This window comes from Olea europaea, chromosome 19 (assembly GCF_002742605.1).
Source record: "Olea europaea var. sylvestris chromosome 19, O_europaea_v1, whole genome shotgun sequence".
Taxonomy (NCBI): Eukaryota; Viridiplantae; Streptophyta; class Magnoliopsida; order Lamiales; family Oleaceae; genus Olea; species Olea europaea.
The window spans coordinates 1,025,442-1,042,592 of NC_036255.1; the positions used below are offsets into that span (position 1 = coordinate 1,025,442).

Below are 17,151 nucleotides of genomic sequence, written 5' to 3' on the forward strand. Positions count from 1 at the left end.
GCAATGGTGTTCTAGCTGAGGATAGGAGGACCGCCGTTGTTGAACTCCAGTCTGTTGTTACTGAAAGTCATGCTGCACAGTTAGATTTTGGGGCAATGGGTTAGTTATTTCTTTCTTAATGGGCTTGCTCATCTTTCAATTTCTGTTAATGCTCATTCATTATGATGTGATTTGTTCCCATGACGTGACTTGTTGCAGGATTTCCAGTGCTATTGAGTGTCTTAAAGGAGGAGCGTGATGATGTGGAAATGGTTTGAGGCCTGAGCCGTCTTTGTTTTGTGCTTGCTTTTTATATTTATTTTTTAGTTTCCTGTGTGTAATACAAGGAAAACTTGGTATCAGAGTCCTCCTTCTAAATAGCATAGCTTCCTGCCAACCAAATATGGCCGACCAAACTCCAAGTTTTGAGACCACAGTAGATTTCGGGGAGGTTTAAAAGAGGAATAAGGATGGAAGACGGCAGAAACGGACATGAATATGGCTCAGCTAAAAAGCTTGACCTATCCAACCCTACCCAATTTCTAAAAACTTATTTAATAAGCATGTATGGAGATATAGAGTGCAATCAATGTGATGTGGATAAACAAACTGTAAGAGTGGTAGGAGCCATTTGGCTAAATTAAAACAGAAAAAATATACAATCAAGTATAATGTCTAACATTCCCGTTTTTATTACACACAACTTTCCTTCATACCAAACACAGTCCAAATATTTGATGTCATGGACTAATTTTATTGAATCTATAAGTGATAAATCATTCTGTTTAGTCTTTTCCCCGCATATCACTATGTAACTCAGGTGTACTATGTAATTTAGCATTAGGGGAACTATTAGTTTTAAATCCAGAGTGCATTTGAGAATTTTAAGGGGTGATCACCTATTCTAATGAAGAAGCAACAGAAGGAAGAGGTTGATAAACAGAGTGAGCAAAACTGTATTAGAAGAAGAAACCAGGTTTGAATCAAGAAGTTGAGCTTAAGTGACTAGAAGTTTATATAAACTGTAAAGATGATCACGGAAATGAGGAAAAATAAGGGTAAAGATTTTTTTCTCTACTTCTTTGGTGAAGGGTCGGGCCAATTGGCATAGAGTTTTCTTGGTATCGTAATAGAAGGTTTTATTTGACAGCCCTTTTGAGCTGCTTTATATGTCATTTTATCTGCATATGGGTTGCAATCCTGGTTGCATGTTTAATACAATTGTTTTGCAAGTTTATATTCTATCCTCAATTCATCTTAAATATTTTTTTGAAGGTTCGAGGGGCTCTTGAAACTCTTTTAAGTGCCTTAAATCCAATTGAACATACAAAAGGACCAAAGAATGAGATTCAGCCAGCTTTAATGAATAGTGATTTGCTTTCTAGAGAAGCAGGAAGCATTTCTCTTCTTCTAAGTCTTCTGGTAAGAGTTCCAATTTTAATTTCCGGAAAATACGTATGTCATTTGTCTTCCTTGTTTTGCTAACCCGGTTCCTTGGCAGTCTGAGGAGGATTTCTATGTACGCTATTATACTCTTCAACTGTTAACAGCACTCTTGACAAATTCTCCAAATAGGTACTCTCTTTCATTCTGATTCTGATATTTTCTGCTTTCAAACGTATGAAAATGTGGAAGGAACAATTCTGAAATTTTTTTCAGGCTACAGGAAGCTATTTTGACTATTCCTCGTGGTATTACACAACTCATGGATATGCTTATGGATCGTGAGGTATGATAGACTTGTTAACCAAGTAATTTGTCTATTGTTCTTTGCTGTTCCTGTTACTGAATTTTGACAGACCTGTGCTATTTTTGGAAGGTTATTCGTAATGAGGCTTTGTTACTTCTCACATATCTGACCCGTGAGGCTGAGGTGGGTTTTCCCTTTAAGGACCATAAAAATTCTTAGTACCTACAACTGTTTACCTTGTTTGGATAACTGTTGAGTTTTTCATTATTCAGGAAATTCAAAAAATTGTAGTGTTTGAAGGAGTTTTTGAGAAGATTTTTAGCATTATCAGAGAGGAAGGTGGCTCAGAAGGAGGTGTTGTTGTTCAGGTGGTTTCTGGACTAAGACACAGATATTGTGATACTCTTGCTCCCCGCTTCTGTTGCTGTTCAAGGATTGACCTTGTNTGACACTGCATTAAAAAAAAAAAAAAAAAAAAAAGAAAAAGGTGGAAGAAGAAAAAAGCTTATGTAGTGGGTCATATGCTATGACCATTCTTTAACATTTTTCTACATAGTTAGAATTGCTCATGTTAGTTCTGGAGTGTCTTTCTTCTCAGTATTGAATGCATTCTGATAATAAACAATTTTTTTCCCCTAAATCTATGTTCCCTTTGGCACTGCAACAGGATTGTCTTGAACTTTTAAACAATCTCATCAGAAATAATGCTTCGCACCAGGTTTGTGCTCATCAAAGTTAAATTTTGGTAACATGGATGGCCATACTTGATAATATGCCTCTTGAATGCGGTATAGGTATTGCTAAGGGAGACGATAGGGTTTGACCCTTTAGTATCTATCCTAAAGCTCAGAGGAAACACCTATAAATTTACGCAACAGAAGGTTAAATACTTAAATTTCTTGAAGTGTTTTCTTCATTCTAAATTTGCATAAATGTACTCTTATGCAATATATTCTTCTGCTTGTCTTGCTAAACCTTTTCTGTTTATCTGAATTAATGGTCTGCGGATAGACAATTAATATACTCAGTGTATTGGAAACTATTAATTTGCTGCTGAATGGAGGTCAAGAATCTGATCCTGGAAAAGGCAACAGTAGTCTGACAAACAAAACGGTTTTAGTTCAGGTTTGGTTCAGTTTTAGAACCATTTTTCGGATATTGAAATTTTTGAGAAGCATTATCACTTCTGCTTACTAATCTTTTTTGGTAATTCTAGAAAAAGGTCCTGGACCTTCTTTTAATGTTGGGAGTTGAAAGCCAATGGGCTCCTGTTGCTGTTCGTTGTGCGGTAAGGCAGCAGTTACTCAATAACACATTCAATTGAGATACTCTTTTTTAACCTCCTCATTATTGTGTCCCAGATAAAGAATTCTCAGCTATACAACAAATATAAAAATCGATAAATGCCCTTAAAGGAAAAATAATATTTTCATTTACTATATATTCTTCACTTGTCTAGAAAACATGCTTGTAGAAGTTTTTGAAAGTTTCTGACATCCTTGCTTAACGTTTTGTAACTATTTCAGTCACTGAGATGCATTGGTGATCTGATTGTCAGTCACCCTAAAAATTGTGATGCCCTTGCTAGCAAAGTTCTCGGAGAAGAGCCACAGGTTGAGCCTACCCTAAATTCTATTCTTCGGGTCATTTTGCGTACTCCTAGCATGCAAGAGTTTGTAGCAGCTGACTATATCTTCAAGAGCTTTTGTGAGGTTTGTACTAGTAGTCTAATTTTTGAGCGGTTTGATATGTTGCTAAATATCTGAAGGTTTGAATGTGTGAGGGCCGATATATCACTGTTTTCCTCTCTATTTTTATTGTTGTCGTTCTTGTTATTATTCTTATTGTTATATTTTTTTCTCGCGTGATGTGTTTTGGAGTTTATTTTTACTTACTTTCTCAATTTACCTATTTGGAACAGAAAAATCCCGATGGTCAAACAATGCTGGCATCCACATTAATTCCTCAACCACATACAATTAATCACACTCCACGTGATGAGGAAATTAACATGTCATTTGGAAGGTGGTTTTTGCTTCTGCTTCTCTTTCAGTACCTCAATCTGTTTCTAAGTTATGTTATCAATCTTGTTTGGTTCCTTTACTGCATGATTGAGTTTATACTAATGGATGATATAGATCATTCCTCATGCTACTTGACTAAGACCTTGTTTGACAACCGTTATTTTCAAACTCTTTTTTCTACACTCATTTTCAACCACAAATTCACGAAATAAAATATTTTGTACGTAAACACAAAATTTTCCGTACTTTTTAACTACACATTCTTTTAAAAACCACTATTCAAAACTCTATTTTCCCCAAATAATGATTGTCATACAGGGGCTAAATGTTTCGAAATTTTGTTTCTCGTAGCATGCTGTTGGAAGGTCTTACATGGAGTGAAAATGAAAGCGATCTTGAGGTAATTATTTGCCTCAAGCCTATTGTCCCATTTAACTGGATTGTCTTTTAGTTCTGCATTTCAACACTTTTGATTACTACTTGTTCATGAATTTAATGTAAGTGGGAAATGTTTAAACTCACACACAATGTTTAAAAAGGCTTATTCGGGTACCCAGGCATTTTACCTTGTGAGGTGAGGTGTGACTTGAGGTACAAGCCTCAAAGACAAACTAATAAAATAATTCAAAAAAATAAAAAAATATGCTCATAGCCAACCATAAACCATTTTGAAAAATTCCTAATGAAACATTTTAGCAAATTAGAAAAAAATTAAACTTGCAAGCAAACATAAAATAGATCAATAAAGTAGCAAATAAATGATTTCGAATTATTAATTGGGTAACACAATTATAATCTACTACAAGAAGTAGAAACAAGTCAGAGATCGTTTATGTCATCACTAATACTAATAGTAGGATGTTTAAGGAAATCATCAACATATTTATTTCCCTCAATAATCATCTTCTATTCTTTCTTGTTCTTTATTATCGCCTTCAACTTGCAATAGTGTGTTCTACTTCCTTTTTCCCTTCCGTGTAAAGACAAAAAAGAAAATAGAGGACCCCAAAAAATATTGTAAGTTATAGAAAAAAAATAGGCCAAAAATGTCCCGAGACAACAAGTGGACACCTTAAAGTCCCCCAAGGTTCAGTTTCGAGGTGTAAGCCTCCTAAATGACACTTAAGGCGTAAATTTTGAGGCGTTTTACGAAAGCCTCGTGTGAGATGCCATTCAGTATACTCGAATAGTTCTTTTAAAGAATGCCAACTTCTTATGTATTCTCTATTTCTGAAGGAGACAAATCAGAAATGCTGAAAGATGAAGATTTTCCTTGGTTATAATTTGTTTTTGTAAAATATATATTTTGTCGAGGTGTTCTGATTGAAGTGTGATGACATCCAGTTTGTTTATTGTAGTGACATCTAGTTTATTATTTCATTTTAGTTGGACTGTTATTTTATTTATTTTAGTTGGGTTGTTTTTACGGACTTGTGTAATGGGCTTGATGCTCTCTCTTTAGGTTTCTTTTGTTACTTAAATCTTTTTCGCCATGTAATGGACAATTGATGAATTAATGAAATGAATATGCTTGGTTTTTACGTTTTCCTTCCCCTTCCTTTCTAACTTCTCCTTCTTCGGGTTTCTCCCTCTGCTGCCGTCTTCTTCTTCTGTTTCTCTTCTCTTTTCCTTCTTGCTGAGGTTCTGCAATTCTTTTTCTTTCCTGCTGTTTTTATTCTCTGTTGGAATCTCTCTTATCCGGCATCAAAGTGGTATTAGAGTTTAAATTTGGATAATCTCTCATCTCCAATCCAAAATTTTCTTCCTATTTCTTTCTCAAGAACATGTGGAACAGCACAAACACATAAATTTTTAGCGTGAGTAGCCGATTTATTTGTAAAATATATATTTTGTCGAGGTGTTCTGATTGAAGTGTGATGACATCCAGTTTGTTTATTGTAGTGACATCTAGTTTATTTATTTCATTTTAGTTGGACTGTTATTTTGTTTATTTTAGTTGGGTTGTTTTTACGGACTTGTGTAATGGGCTTGATGCTCTCTCTTTAGGTTTCTTTTGTTACTTAAATCTTTTTCGCCATGTAATGGATAATTGATGAATTAATGAAATGAATATGCTTGGTTTTTACGTTTTCCTTCCCCTTCCTTTCTAACTTCTCCTTCTTCGGGTTTCTCCCTCTGCTGCCGTCTTCTTCTTCTGTTTCTCCTCTCTTTTCCTTCTTGCTGAGGTTCTGCAATTCTTTTTCTTTCCTGCTGTTTTTATTCTCTGTTGGAATCTCTCTTATCCGGCATCAAAGTGGTATCAGAGTTTAAATTTGGATAATCTCTCATCTCCAATCCAAAATTTTCTTCCTATTTCTTTCTCAAGAACATGTGGAACAGCACAAACACATAAATTTTTAGTGTGAGTAGCCGATTTATTTTTTTCTAGCTTCTTCATAGTTGTTCCAAAAAAAATACTGTTCATCGTACTGTTCATGGGTACTATTCACTCCCGAAAATTTCAATTTCGCATTCTCTTCAGTTTCTGAAAAAAATCGTTGGCTGCTAGATAAATAGTGCTGTTCCATAAATTCTAACCTACATTCAAACCCTAGTTACAATAGACCCACGTACAACCAACCTATAACCCCAATCCCAAATTCACTCAGCCCGTAACCCCAATCCCAATTCACTTCCAAGTCCAATATACACCAAACCCGGCCCCATTCACCACATATTAACCCAACCCAGTAAACCATTTACCCACAAAATCAAGACCCAATCCACTCCCACTCTAAACCGTCTTCCACAACCCAAGTCCAATTTGTATCTGTCTTCACGACTTCTATCCCACAAGCCACGATTGCCGACCCGAGCCCCATACACTTCCACCGCCACAACCACGAGTTACAATCGCCTATACATACAGCCCCTTCTTCTCATTCGCCACCCCGTCACTGCCATTCACGTTCAAAGGCATAGTCATCACTATCAAGGCACTGTATATCTACTCTTCACAACACAGCCAAAACCACAGCCAACCTAGTCAACTGTACCAGCTATCACCGCCGCCTGCCGCCAACGCCACAGCCGCTACCACCAATAGAATTGAAATTTTGGTCACTGACATCACACTCAACAACCACTTCCGTCTCACACTTCTCACTACCACAGGGGGACAATCACCACACAACAAGCACATTGCTATTGCATTTGGATTTTTGAAAGGACAGCCACTTGAAACGTAGGAAAGAACGCACGTATATCCGGAGCCCACGTGTCAGCAGTTCAAGCAGCAAAACAACAGGGAGTTCTGGACCTCAATTTATTATTGGTGTACACTACTGCTTTATTGAAAATTGTATCATTTAATTTGTGATGCTGTTATTTAATAATTGTAGCCTTAAAATCCACTTGATTGAAACTCGTGAATTAACCCCATTGTTCCCCGATTACCCCACGTGATTAGACCTTTCGTTTAGTTATTTGTACCCTTGTTTTTATTTTATTTGCATCAACATTATTAGCTTGCTACGTTCAGACTTACATAATCCCATTTTTAAGTTAATAAAAAAAAAATAAATAATAACAATAAAATAAAATATAAAAATAAATAAAAATTGCTACTTTGCTGTTAGTACCCATTGTTTATTGATCTCAGTAGTGCACTTTACTTTGCTAGCGTTACTTTGTATGCATTTGCGTAGTTGTCGTGTTACTACCTCTAGTTCTAGTACCCCTGTCATGGATCGGTCCCAAATTGAGGCCCTCACCCGATAGTTGGCACAATTACGAAATCAATTAACTGTTGTCCAAACTAAGGTAGCTGCTACTCGTGAGGAGAATAAAACTCTAGTCGCTAGGTTGAACACTCTTGATCCAACCCCATATTCGACTGAAGCTGAAAACTCTGAAACTTTCATTAATAGACCTCATTGTCATCCCCAAGGTTGTCGGCACCATGTCGGACATGATCGTAGGGATGGAAATCAGGCTCGCGGACGAGAGCAGGAACATCATCGTCATGGTACACAGTGTCCCCCTCGCCACGAGGAACGTCTCTTTCGAAACATTAAGTTAGATGTCCTTACATTTGATGGTTGTCTAGATCCTAGTGTATTCAATCAATGGGTTAGAGATATGGATCGCTTTTTCGCCTGGTATGGGGTCCCAGAAGATCGGAGGGTACAATTTGCCAGTTTGAAATTAATTGGCATTGCTCTACTCTATTGGGAGAGTGTTGAGGACCTTCTGGAGAGACGTTATGCTCTCCCTGTTGAGAGCTGGGATGAAATGAAGCGTCGCCTTCAAGAAAAGTATTTACCTCAATCTTACAGGGTTAACTTGCTGGATCAATGGAATGCACTTACGCAAGGCAATTGACCTGTGACCGAATACGTTGCTTAGTTTGATGAATTTCGAATAAGATGTCAGGTCGTTGAGGATGAGGTCATGACCTTTAGTAGGTTTAGGCAAGGCCTAAGGGATGATCTTAGACGTGAGCTTATTCTTAGAAGCGTCACCACTCTTGACCACGCCTACTCTTTCGTTCGGGATTACGAGTTAGTGACTAGAACACCGTATAGAACTCGTAGTGACACTCGCACTACAACTCTTCTACATCCACTCCATCCCCTAAGTCTATTCTAGGGCCTTCTCCTTCTAATGCTACCCTTGCATCGGATAGTAAAGGTAAGGGTTCCGAGGTTTCAAGGGCATCCTCCCATTTGCAATGCTTCAACTATAAGGGTTTTGGTCACATTTCTTCTATAGACGTGAGCTTATTCTTAGAAGCGTCACCACTCTTGACCACGCCTACTCTTTCGTTCGGGATTACGAGTTAGTGACTAGAACCCCGTATAGAACTCGTAGTGACACTCGCACTACAACTCTTCTACATCCACTCCATCCCCTAAGTCTATTCTAGGGCCTTCTCCTTCTAATGCTACCCTTGCATCGGATAGTAAAGGTAAGGGTTTCGAGGTTTCAAGGGCATCCTCCCATTTGCAATGCTTCAACTATAAGGGTTTTGGTCACATTTCTTCTGAGTGTCCTGGCTGGCTGAGCCCTAGTTATGGAAGAGCGTGAAGGTATAGTTAATGGGCCATTAGAGGACCAGGTTTATGAACCTAAGTTGGAAGAGTTTGATGACTTGGAGGATAGTGAAGAGACTTTCTTAGGTTGTATTCAGACTAGTCCCCTTAGCGCACATACGCCTAGAGTTGGTGTCATCCGTTGTACTCCTACCCAGCCTAAGGATGTCGATGATTGGTCTCGTCGTGCCATTTTCCACACGTACATCAAGATCAATAACAAGGGCTGTAACGTTATTGTGGATAGTGGCAGCTGCATTAATGCGGTTTCGATGGCTACTGTATCTCGTTTAAGGTTGAAGACAATCCCTTACCCTCAGTCGTATAGCGGCTCATGGGCTGATACTTCTTCTATGGCTGTCAAGGAGCGTTGTCTAGTTCCTATCCAGTTTCTCGAGTATAAGGACCATATATGGTTTGACGTCATTTCAATGGATGTCGGGCACATCATCTTGGGACGACCTTGATTATTTGACCTAGATGTAACCATCTATGGTCGATCCAATTCTTGCTGTTTCGTGTTTAATGGAAAGAAGATTCACCTTAACCCACTGCTGAAGCCTGTTGGCTCACAGGAAACAAAGAGTGTAGAAAGAAAGGGATTGCATATCATTAGTCCTACGGAGTTTGAGCGTACACTTCTTGGTGACTCAATTGTGTTCGCTTTGGTAGTCATGGAGGTTTTATCGAACTCCACAACAGAGAGCCCTGTTGAAGTTTGGTCGTTCCTTCAAGAGTTTCGAGATGTCTTCCCGAAAGACTTACCTGATCATCTACCCCCTCCACGGGACATTCAACATGCTATAGATTTTGTCCCAGGGGTGTCCCTTCCAAATTTGCCTCATTATAGGATGAATCCCACCGAGCACGCTGAATTCCAGAGGCAAATAGATGAACTCCTTCACAAGGGGTTCATTCGTGAGAGTTTTAAGCCCTTGTACAGTTCCCGCCCTATTGACCCCTAAGAAGGATCGTTCTTGGAGAATGTGTGTGGATAGTTGTGCCATCAATAGGATCATGGTGAAGTATCGTTTTTTCATTCCTAGACTTGACGAAATGCTAGACATGATGATTGGTGCTACAATCTTTTCGAAGATTGACTTGAAAAGTGGATACCATCAGATTAGAATGTGAGTGGAAAATCGCTTTTAAAACGAAAGATGGTCTTTATGAATGACTGGTCATGCCTTTTGGGCTAAGCAACGCGCTGAGTACCTTTATGCGGGTAAAAACACAAACTTTTCGACCTTTCATGGGTAAGTTTCTTGTTGTCTACTTTGATGATATTCTCATCTATAGTAAGACTAAGGAGCAACACCGTAACCACGTTATGCAAGTTTGCTCTACCCTACGTGCAACTAATTTGTATGCTAACGTCAAGAAGTGCTCTTTCTTCATCGATACAATCGTTTTCCTAGGGTTCATTGTCTCTTTGACACTTGACGAAATGCTAGACATGATGATTGGTGCTACAATCTTTTCGAAGATTGACTTGAAAAGTGGATACCATCAGATTAGAATACGACTAGGTGATGAGTGGAAAATCGCTTTTAAAACGAAAGATGGTCTTTATGAATGACTGGTCATGCCTTTTGGGCTAAGCAACGCGCTGAGTACCTTTATGCGGGTAATAACACAAACTTTTCGACCTTTCATGGGTAAGTTTCTTGTTGTCTACTTTGATGATATTCTCATCTATAGTAAGACTAAGGAGCAACACTGTAACCACGTTATGCAAGTTTGCTCTACCCTACGTGCAACTAATCTGTATGCTAACGTCAAGAAGTGCTCTTTCTTCATCGATACAATCGTTTTCCTAGGGTTCATTGTCTCTTTGATAGGGATATCTGCTGACCCTACTATGGTTCAGACGATTCTTGACTGACCTGAACTTAAGACTATTCATGACGTTAGGAGCTTTCACGGCTTAACTACATTTTACCGTCGTTTTATTAAGGGGTTTAGCACTATTATGGCACCTATTAAGGAGTGCATGAAGAAGGGAGTTTCATTGGATACAAGAAGAGGCTAAGACCTTTAAGTTGGTCAAGAAGCGAATGACGGAGGCTCCTGTCATGCGTCTTCCAGATTTTTCCAAAGTCTTTGAGGTCGAATGTGATGCGTCCGAGGTAGGTATAGGCGGAGTCTCGAGTCTGGATCGTCACCCTGTTGCCTACTTCAGTGAGAAGTTAAATGAGGCCAAACAACGGTACTCGATTTATGATAAGGAATTGTATGCGGTTGTCCAGACTTTGCGCTATTGGTGCCACTATTTGTTGCCCCAGGAGTTCGTTCTTTATTCAGACTATGAGGCCCTCCGTTACCTCAACTCCCAGAAAAGATTGAACTGTAGGCATGGTCGTTAGATTGAATATTTTCAAGCTTACTCGTTTGTCTTAAAACACAAAAAGGGCGTGGAGAACCAAGCAGCTGATACTTTAAGTCGTCATGTCTTCCTTTTGTCGATCATGAGCATCAAGGTCATTGATTTTGAAAGGCTTAAGGAGGATTACGAGGCGTGTCCTGGTTTTAAGGATATCTTTCTTGAATTGCAAAGTGGACAGTCAGATACCACAGATGGCTTCCGACTTGAGGAGGTTAACTTTTTTAGAGCCAATAAATTGTGCATCCCTCGAACTTCTGTGCTGGATTTCATATTGTGGGAAGTTCATGCGGGAGGTTTAGCCTGTCACTTTGGGTGTCGTAAGACTATAGAGGAAGTTGAACTCCAATTTTATTGGCCTAGTTTGAAGAAAGATGTTGCTAAGATCGTTAGTATATATAACACTTGTCAATTGACCAAACAAAAGAGGTAAAATATAGCCTATACACTCCTCTCCCCGTCCCCAATTGTCCATGGCAGAATGTTAGTATGGATTTTGTGTTAGGACTTCCACGTATCCCAAAGAAGCATGATTCTATTTTTGTGGTTGTCGATCGTTTTTCGAAAATGGCTCATTTTATCTCCTATAGTAAGACCTCAGATGCGTCCAAGGTTGCCATGTTGTTCTTTAATGAGATTGTCAAATTGTATGGGCTTCCTAAGTCCATTGTGTCCGATAGGAATTTTCGTTTCACTAGCCATTTTTGGAGAACTTTGTGGCAAAAGATGGGTACCAAATTGAAATTTTCTACGGCCTACCACCCTCATATTGATGGTCAAACTGAAGTCGTTAATCGTAGTTTTGGTAATTTGTTACGATGTCTTGTTCGAGAAAATCTTCGAAATTGGGATTTAATCCTTCCTATAGCTCAAATCGCGTATAAGAGTTCCATGAATTGTTCACTAGGTATGAGTTCATTTGAAGCCGTTCATGGGTATAAACCTAGGAAATCGTTAGATCTCATTCCTATGTCCCCACAGGCTAGAGTGTCAGTGTCAGCCGAAACATTTGCACAACATATTCGTGATTTGCATATTGAGATCAATAAACAATTTGAAACCAATAATGAAAAATATAAACTCCAAGCTGATTTGCATAAACGACATGTAGAGTTTAACATTGGGGATTACATTATGGTCCGCATTAGGTCAAAGTGGCGTCTACATGTACCCGCCTCCAAATTGGAAGCCTGTATACTGGTCCTTTTAAAATTTTAAAGCAAGTTGGTCCAAATGCATATGTTGTTGAGATTCCACCACACTTTGGTTACCACTCTACTTTCAATGTTGAGGACCTAGTATCTTATAAAGGTCATTTCATTCTCTCAGATGATCCTCTGTTACCTCCTTTTGTGGACCTTGATCTTGATTCTTTGGCCACTTCTAACCAACTACCACCTCTCACAGCACAAAGATAAAATTGATGTTATTTTAGATGAAAAAATTGTGTTAACTAATGATGGAGAGGTTCAGCTCTTCCTTGTTTGTTGGGTTGATCGATCAGATTCTGACTGTACATGGATCTCCAGAGAGACACTACAGTAATTGAATCCAGATTTATTGGAGCTTTATCGGAGACAGCGGGATTCTTCCTTGTCCCAGATCGTCTCCCGTCCATCCCAAGGGTAGTTGGTGAGGACATTAGATTCAGACCTCCACTGGCACATTGCTACAGACGTCGAAAGAAACTTGCCCAACCATTCAACTTATGGTTGGGAGATTGACTGCAACGATTGATATACCCACTCGACAGGGTCGAGTTTTCTTCTACCTCGGGAGAGATGATGAGGACATCCAGTTTATTTATTTCATTCTAGTTGGACTATTATTTTGTTTATTTTAGTTGGGTTATTTTTACGGACTTGTGTAATGGGCTTGACCCTCTCTCTTTAGGTTTTTTTTGTTATTTAAATCTTTTTCGTCATGTAATGGATAGTTGATAAATTAATGAAATGAATATGCTTGGTTTTTACATTTTCCTTCCCCTTCCTCCCTAACTTCTCCTTCTTCTTCGGGTTTCTCCCCTTGCTGTCGTCTTCCTCTTCTCTTCTCCTTCTTGTTGAGGTTCTACAATTCTTCTTCTTTCCTGCTATTTTTATTCTATGCTGGAATCCCTCTTATCCGGCATCAAAGTGTCTATGTACTGTCAATGATTTACCGTTAATAATTCAAATTTGTAAGGAAAAAAGGTCTCTTGTAGATGTTGAACCTTAAATTATAGAGTTCAGTTTTAACTGTTTAATGTAAATAGATAGAAATGAGTGGTGGATAAGTAGATAGTACTTGTGAATCCATTGGAATGTGTGGTTAAAAATTAAGCTTGACCATTTATAGATGATTTAAAAATTTTGCCAAACAGAGGCTTACCCATTGCTTTCTGGCTAAGCTTGTTTTCACTGTAACAAAAAGGTTGCACGAGTAATTTGGTTGCTGGGACGTAATTAACGAAAGAGTACATATCCTGAGACCAAGGGACATAGGGAGGGGTGGGTTTTGAAAGTTTCACTTTTTATGCGCATATTTTAATTTCTGAAAGTTAAAACTCAAACCTACCTCCTTTAAGCCTCGATCCTCCCTGCTCATCGCAAATAAATTAAATACTGATCTTATAACCCCTTCTCATCCCCACACCCTCCCCCGGGCCCCGGGGTATGGTTGGACTCTTGAATTTATCTCCATTACGTGAAACTAATATCTTTCAGTTGCTTAACACCTGGAGTCTGATTTTGTTTCTTGTATTGTCAAATGCAGACTTGTTGCAGAGCTGCTAGTGTCCTTTCTCATTTACTGAAGGACAATATTCAATGCAAAGAGAGGGTATGCAGTTTCTCTTTTTATTTATAAAACTTAATTTTTGAAATGTTAGGAGGAAGCAGATTACTTTTGAATAGCGGTTATTGTGACAATATTGTTGAGCATTATTGATGCAGAACATTACAGAAAGAGAGAAAAATCGTTAAAGAGGAGAGAAATAGATAAAGGAAGAGAAGAAAGAAAAAATGGGAGATAGAAGAAACAGCATATTGGAAAGAGAGATTTCAAATTATCAAGATAATCAATTCAATTCAGCAATAGTCTATGTAAAATTTGAACCCTAATTCCCCTTTTAGAGTTGTACAGAAGTTAAATTCAAGGGAACTTCTAGTGTTACATCACAAGATAATCAATTATCAGATTTCTAGTTAATCAAAACTATTAAAACCTATTCTAGATCAAAATCTATCTTAAGCCCTATTTCTCCTATATTATGTCGTTGATTCCCATAAATTACCCCATCAATTATGCCTAATTTATGGCTGTAGTTCTCTATGTACTCACTTATTCTAATTTGGAAGTTACTATAGGTTCTTCGACTTGAGCTGGAGGCTCCTATGCCCTCATTGGGAGGTCCGGAACCCTTGATGCACCGTATGGTGAAGTACCTTGCACTTGCCTCTTCTATGAAAAGCAAAGATGGGAAAACAAACTCATCTGGGTACCTGTATGCTCAGCCAGTCATCCTAAAACTGCTTGTTGTTTGGCTCTCTGATTGTCCAAGTGCTGTGCAGTGTTTTCTTGATTCACGTCCACATCTAACGTACTTGCTTGAGTTAGTATCAAATCCAATGGCAACAGCTTGTGTAAGGGGATTGACTGCCGTACTCTTAGGAGAGTGTGTCATATACAATAAAACTGGTGATAGTGGAAAAGACCCTTTTAGTATAGTAGATGCAATAAGCCAGAAAGTTGGGCTGACGTCATACTTTCTGAAGTTTGATGAAATGCAGAAAAGCTCGGTTTTTAACTCTACAAAGTTGGATATGCCTCGTAAATCATTGACAAGATCTAATTCTGCTAGTATGGCTGAGATTGAAGATGTTGATGACAAAGAGACAACTGAACAGAAAAGTGAGGATCATCCATTGCTTGTCTTGATGTTTGATTCACTGTTTGTTTCCTTTGTAAAGGGGTTGGAGGCAAATATTAGGAAACAAATTGTAGAAATTTATAGTAATCCAAAGAGCCAGGTGGCAGTGGTGCCAGCAGAACTGGAACAGACTAGTGGAGAAAGTGATGGTGAGTATGTCAAGAGGCTAAAGATGTTTGTCGAGAAGCAGTGCCATGAGATACAGGTATTTTTCTTTGGGTTATATGCTCTATGTTTTCTGGCTGCTTAATTTGTTGTCATTGATCTTGCATGGCCTTTTACTCAAGGCAAGCTTGCGTACGTGTTGTCTTTATGTTTATCTTTTATCGCAATTTCACAATTATTATTATTATTTTTCTTTTTTTTTTTTCAATGGCTTATGAGTCATTAGGGTATAAAACAGTGTTAGTCACTCAACTTACAGCGAATTCGTGTTAGCAATTAAATTTCATTCCGAAGTTGTCACTGAAGTTTACCTTTTGTTTTAGTTTGATCATTTGGTTAATGTTTTTCTAACAGAATGTCCGTCGTGAAAGACCTCCATGTTGATACCACATCATATTGTCGCATTCCATGTCAAAGATTTAGAAATTAAAACTAATGGATTTTAAGTGAGTGAACAAACTGAACAAGAAGAAAAACTTCATTTACCTCTTCGGAACAAAACAAAATTCATTACTTTTTTTTTTTGATAGGAAAACAAAATTCATTACTAACGTGAAACTTCGCTACAAGTTGAGACTAAAGTTGTTAAATCTAAATCATCAAGTTCCAAATTCACTCTTTCGAATGACTACTAATGCCTTCTAATCGTACATCTTTTTCGCAATTTTCATCTTTACTATAGGGCCTTTTGAGTCGGAATGCAACTTTGGCTGAGGACCTGGCGAAGACGGGTGGCAGTGGTTCGTCGCAGATTGAAAACAGAACTGGTGGTCGCTCAGAAAGAGTCCAAGTCGAGAGTTTACGTCGGGAGCTTCAAGAGGCCTCTCAACGCATAGAGATCCTCAAAGCTGAGAAAGCCAAGATAGAGTCTGAAGCTTCAAATTATCGAAGTTTAGCTGTTAAGATGGAATCTGATCTCCAAAGTTTGTCCGATGCATACAATAGCCTCGAGCAGGCGAACTTTCAGCTCGAAAGGGAAGTAAAATCTCTAAAAAGTGGTGGAGCAACCCCAGACCTGGATATCGAGGCAATAAAGGCAGAAGCAAGGGAAGAAGCTCAGAAGGAGAGTGAAGTTGAATTGAACGATTTGCTAGTCTGTCTCGGGCAGGAGCAAAGCAAGGTGGAGAAGCTTAGTGTGAGGTTAATGGAGTTGGGTGAGGATGTTGACAAATTACTTGAAGGCATTGGGGATGAGACGGAACTTCCAGAAGATGACGAGGAAGAAGATTGATTTTACTCTCTTAGGAGGTTTCTGGTTTAGATTATTGGGTTATTTTCGTATTCTAACAGTAGAGTCAAATCATGTTCTTTGTACATCCTTTCGTAACTGTACAGTGGTTTCTAATTTTATGATGTTGAAACTTAGAAATGAGACAGGATTACCTCTTCTTGGTGCTAATTGAATGATCAGTTCGAATCAGCACTCTTTATCAACCATTTTATTTTTTTCATCAATTTAAGGGAATTTTTCAATCAGATTGATGATATATGCATACGAGTAATGTCCACATAATAGTCTTGGATACTCGTACAAGGATCATTGGAGCGGCCAAAAAAGATTTACGCAGTCAAAACAAATTTATGGCTATTAAGGCATATGTTTTTGTTGTTTTATCCTGCATTTAGTATCCTTGAGAGTTGTCATGTAGTTTAACATCAAGTTGATATAAACAAAATCTTCTTTTTATTAGGTTCAGTAAAGTATATAAAATTGCTGGACTTGTGTTAGATCTATTGTCGCTATATAAAAGTTGCCCTATAGAGCCTTTGAAGCGAAGTGGGCTTGAAGTGTTTTCTCGAACTTGGTTTTGGGTGATANAAGCATGATTGAAACAATGGTGAGTTTATTATCGCTATTTGAGAATTGTATAATAGTGCCCTTGTAAGGCATCATTAGAAGTGAGGTCCAAATTGGGTGGACTTGGATTATTGGACCTGATTCTGGATGATAGGGTCGACTGCACCACCCC

General features: G+C 38.4%; 1 protein-coding gene across 1 annotated transcript; it reads left to right on the top strand.

Moving 5' to 3' along the window:
• Positions 1-1,480: 1,480 nt before the first annotated feature.
• LOC111368452 (golgin candidate 6-like) lies at positions 1,481-16,636 on the top strand. The gene is made up of 14 exons (XM_022989674.1): positions 1,481-1,554; positions 1,646-1,708; positions 1,799-1,852; positions 1,942-2,037; positions 2,337-2,387; positions 2,464-2,550; positions 2,681-2,794; positions 2,886-2,957; positions 3,196-3,381; positions 3,591-3,694; positions 4,045-4,093; positions 13,861-13,926; positions 14,454-15,221; positions 15,864-16,636. The coding sequence occupies exons 2-14, from the start codon at positions 1,685-1,687 to the stop codon at positions 16,410-16,412; spliced, it is 2,220 nt and encodes a 739-aa protein (XP_022845442.1). The 5' UTR covers positions 1,481-1,554; positions 1,646-1,684; the 3' UTR covers positions 16,413-16,636.
• Positions 16,637-17,151: the final 515 nt, after the last annotated feature.

Bases quoted from the DNA above. Each gene is read 5' to 3' on its own strand.
- LOC111368452 (XM_022989674.1), top strand. From the start codon at position 1,685: ATGGATATGCTTATGGATCGTGAG. The intron at 1,853-1,941 runs GTGGGTTTTCCC...TTCATTATTCAG, and splicing joins ATCTGACCCGTGAGGCTGAG to GAAATTCAAAAAATTGTAGT. The intron at 4,094-13,860 runs GTAATTATTTGC...TGTCAAATGCAG, and splicing joins AAAATGAAAGCGATCTTGAG to ACTTGTTGCAGAGCTGCTAG.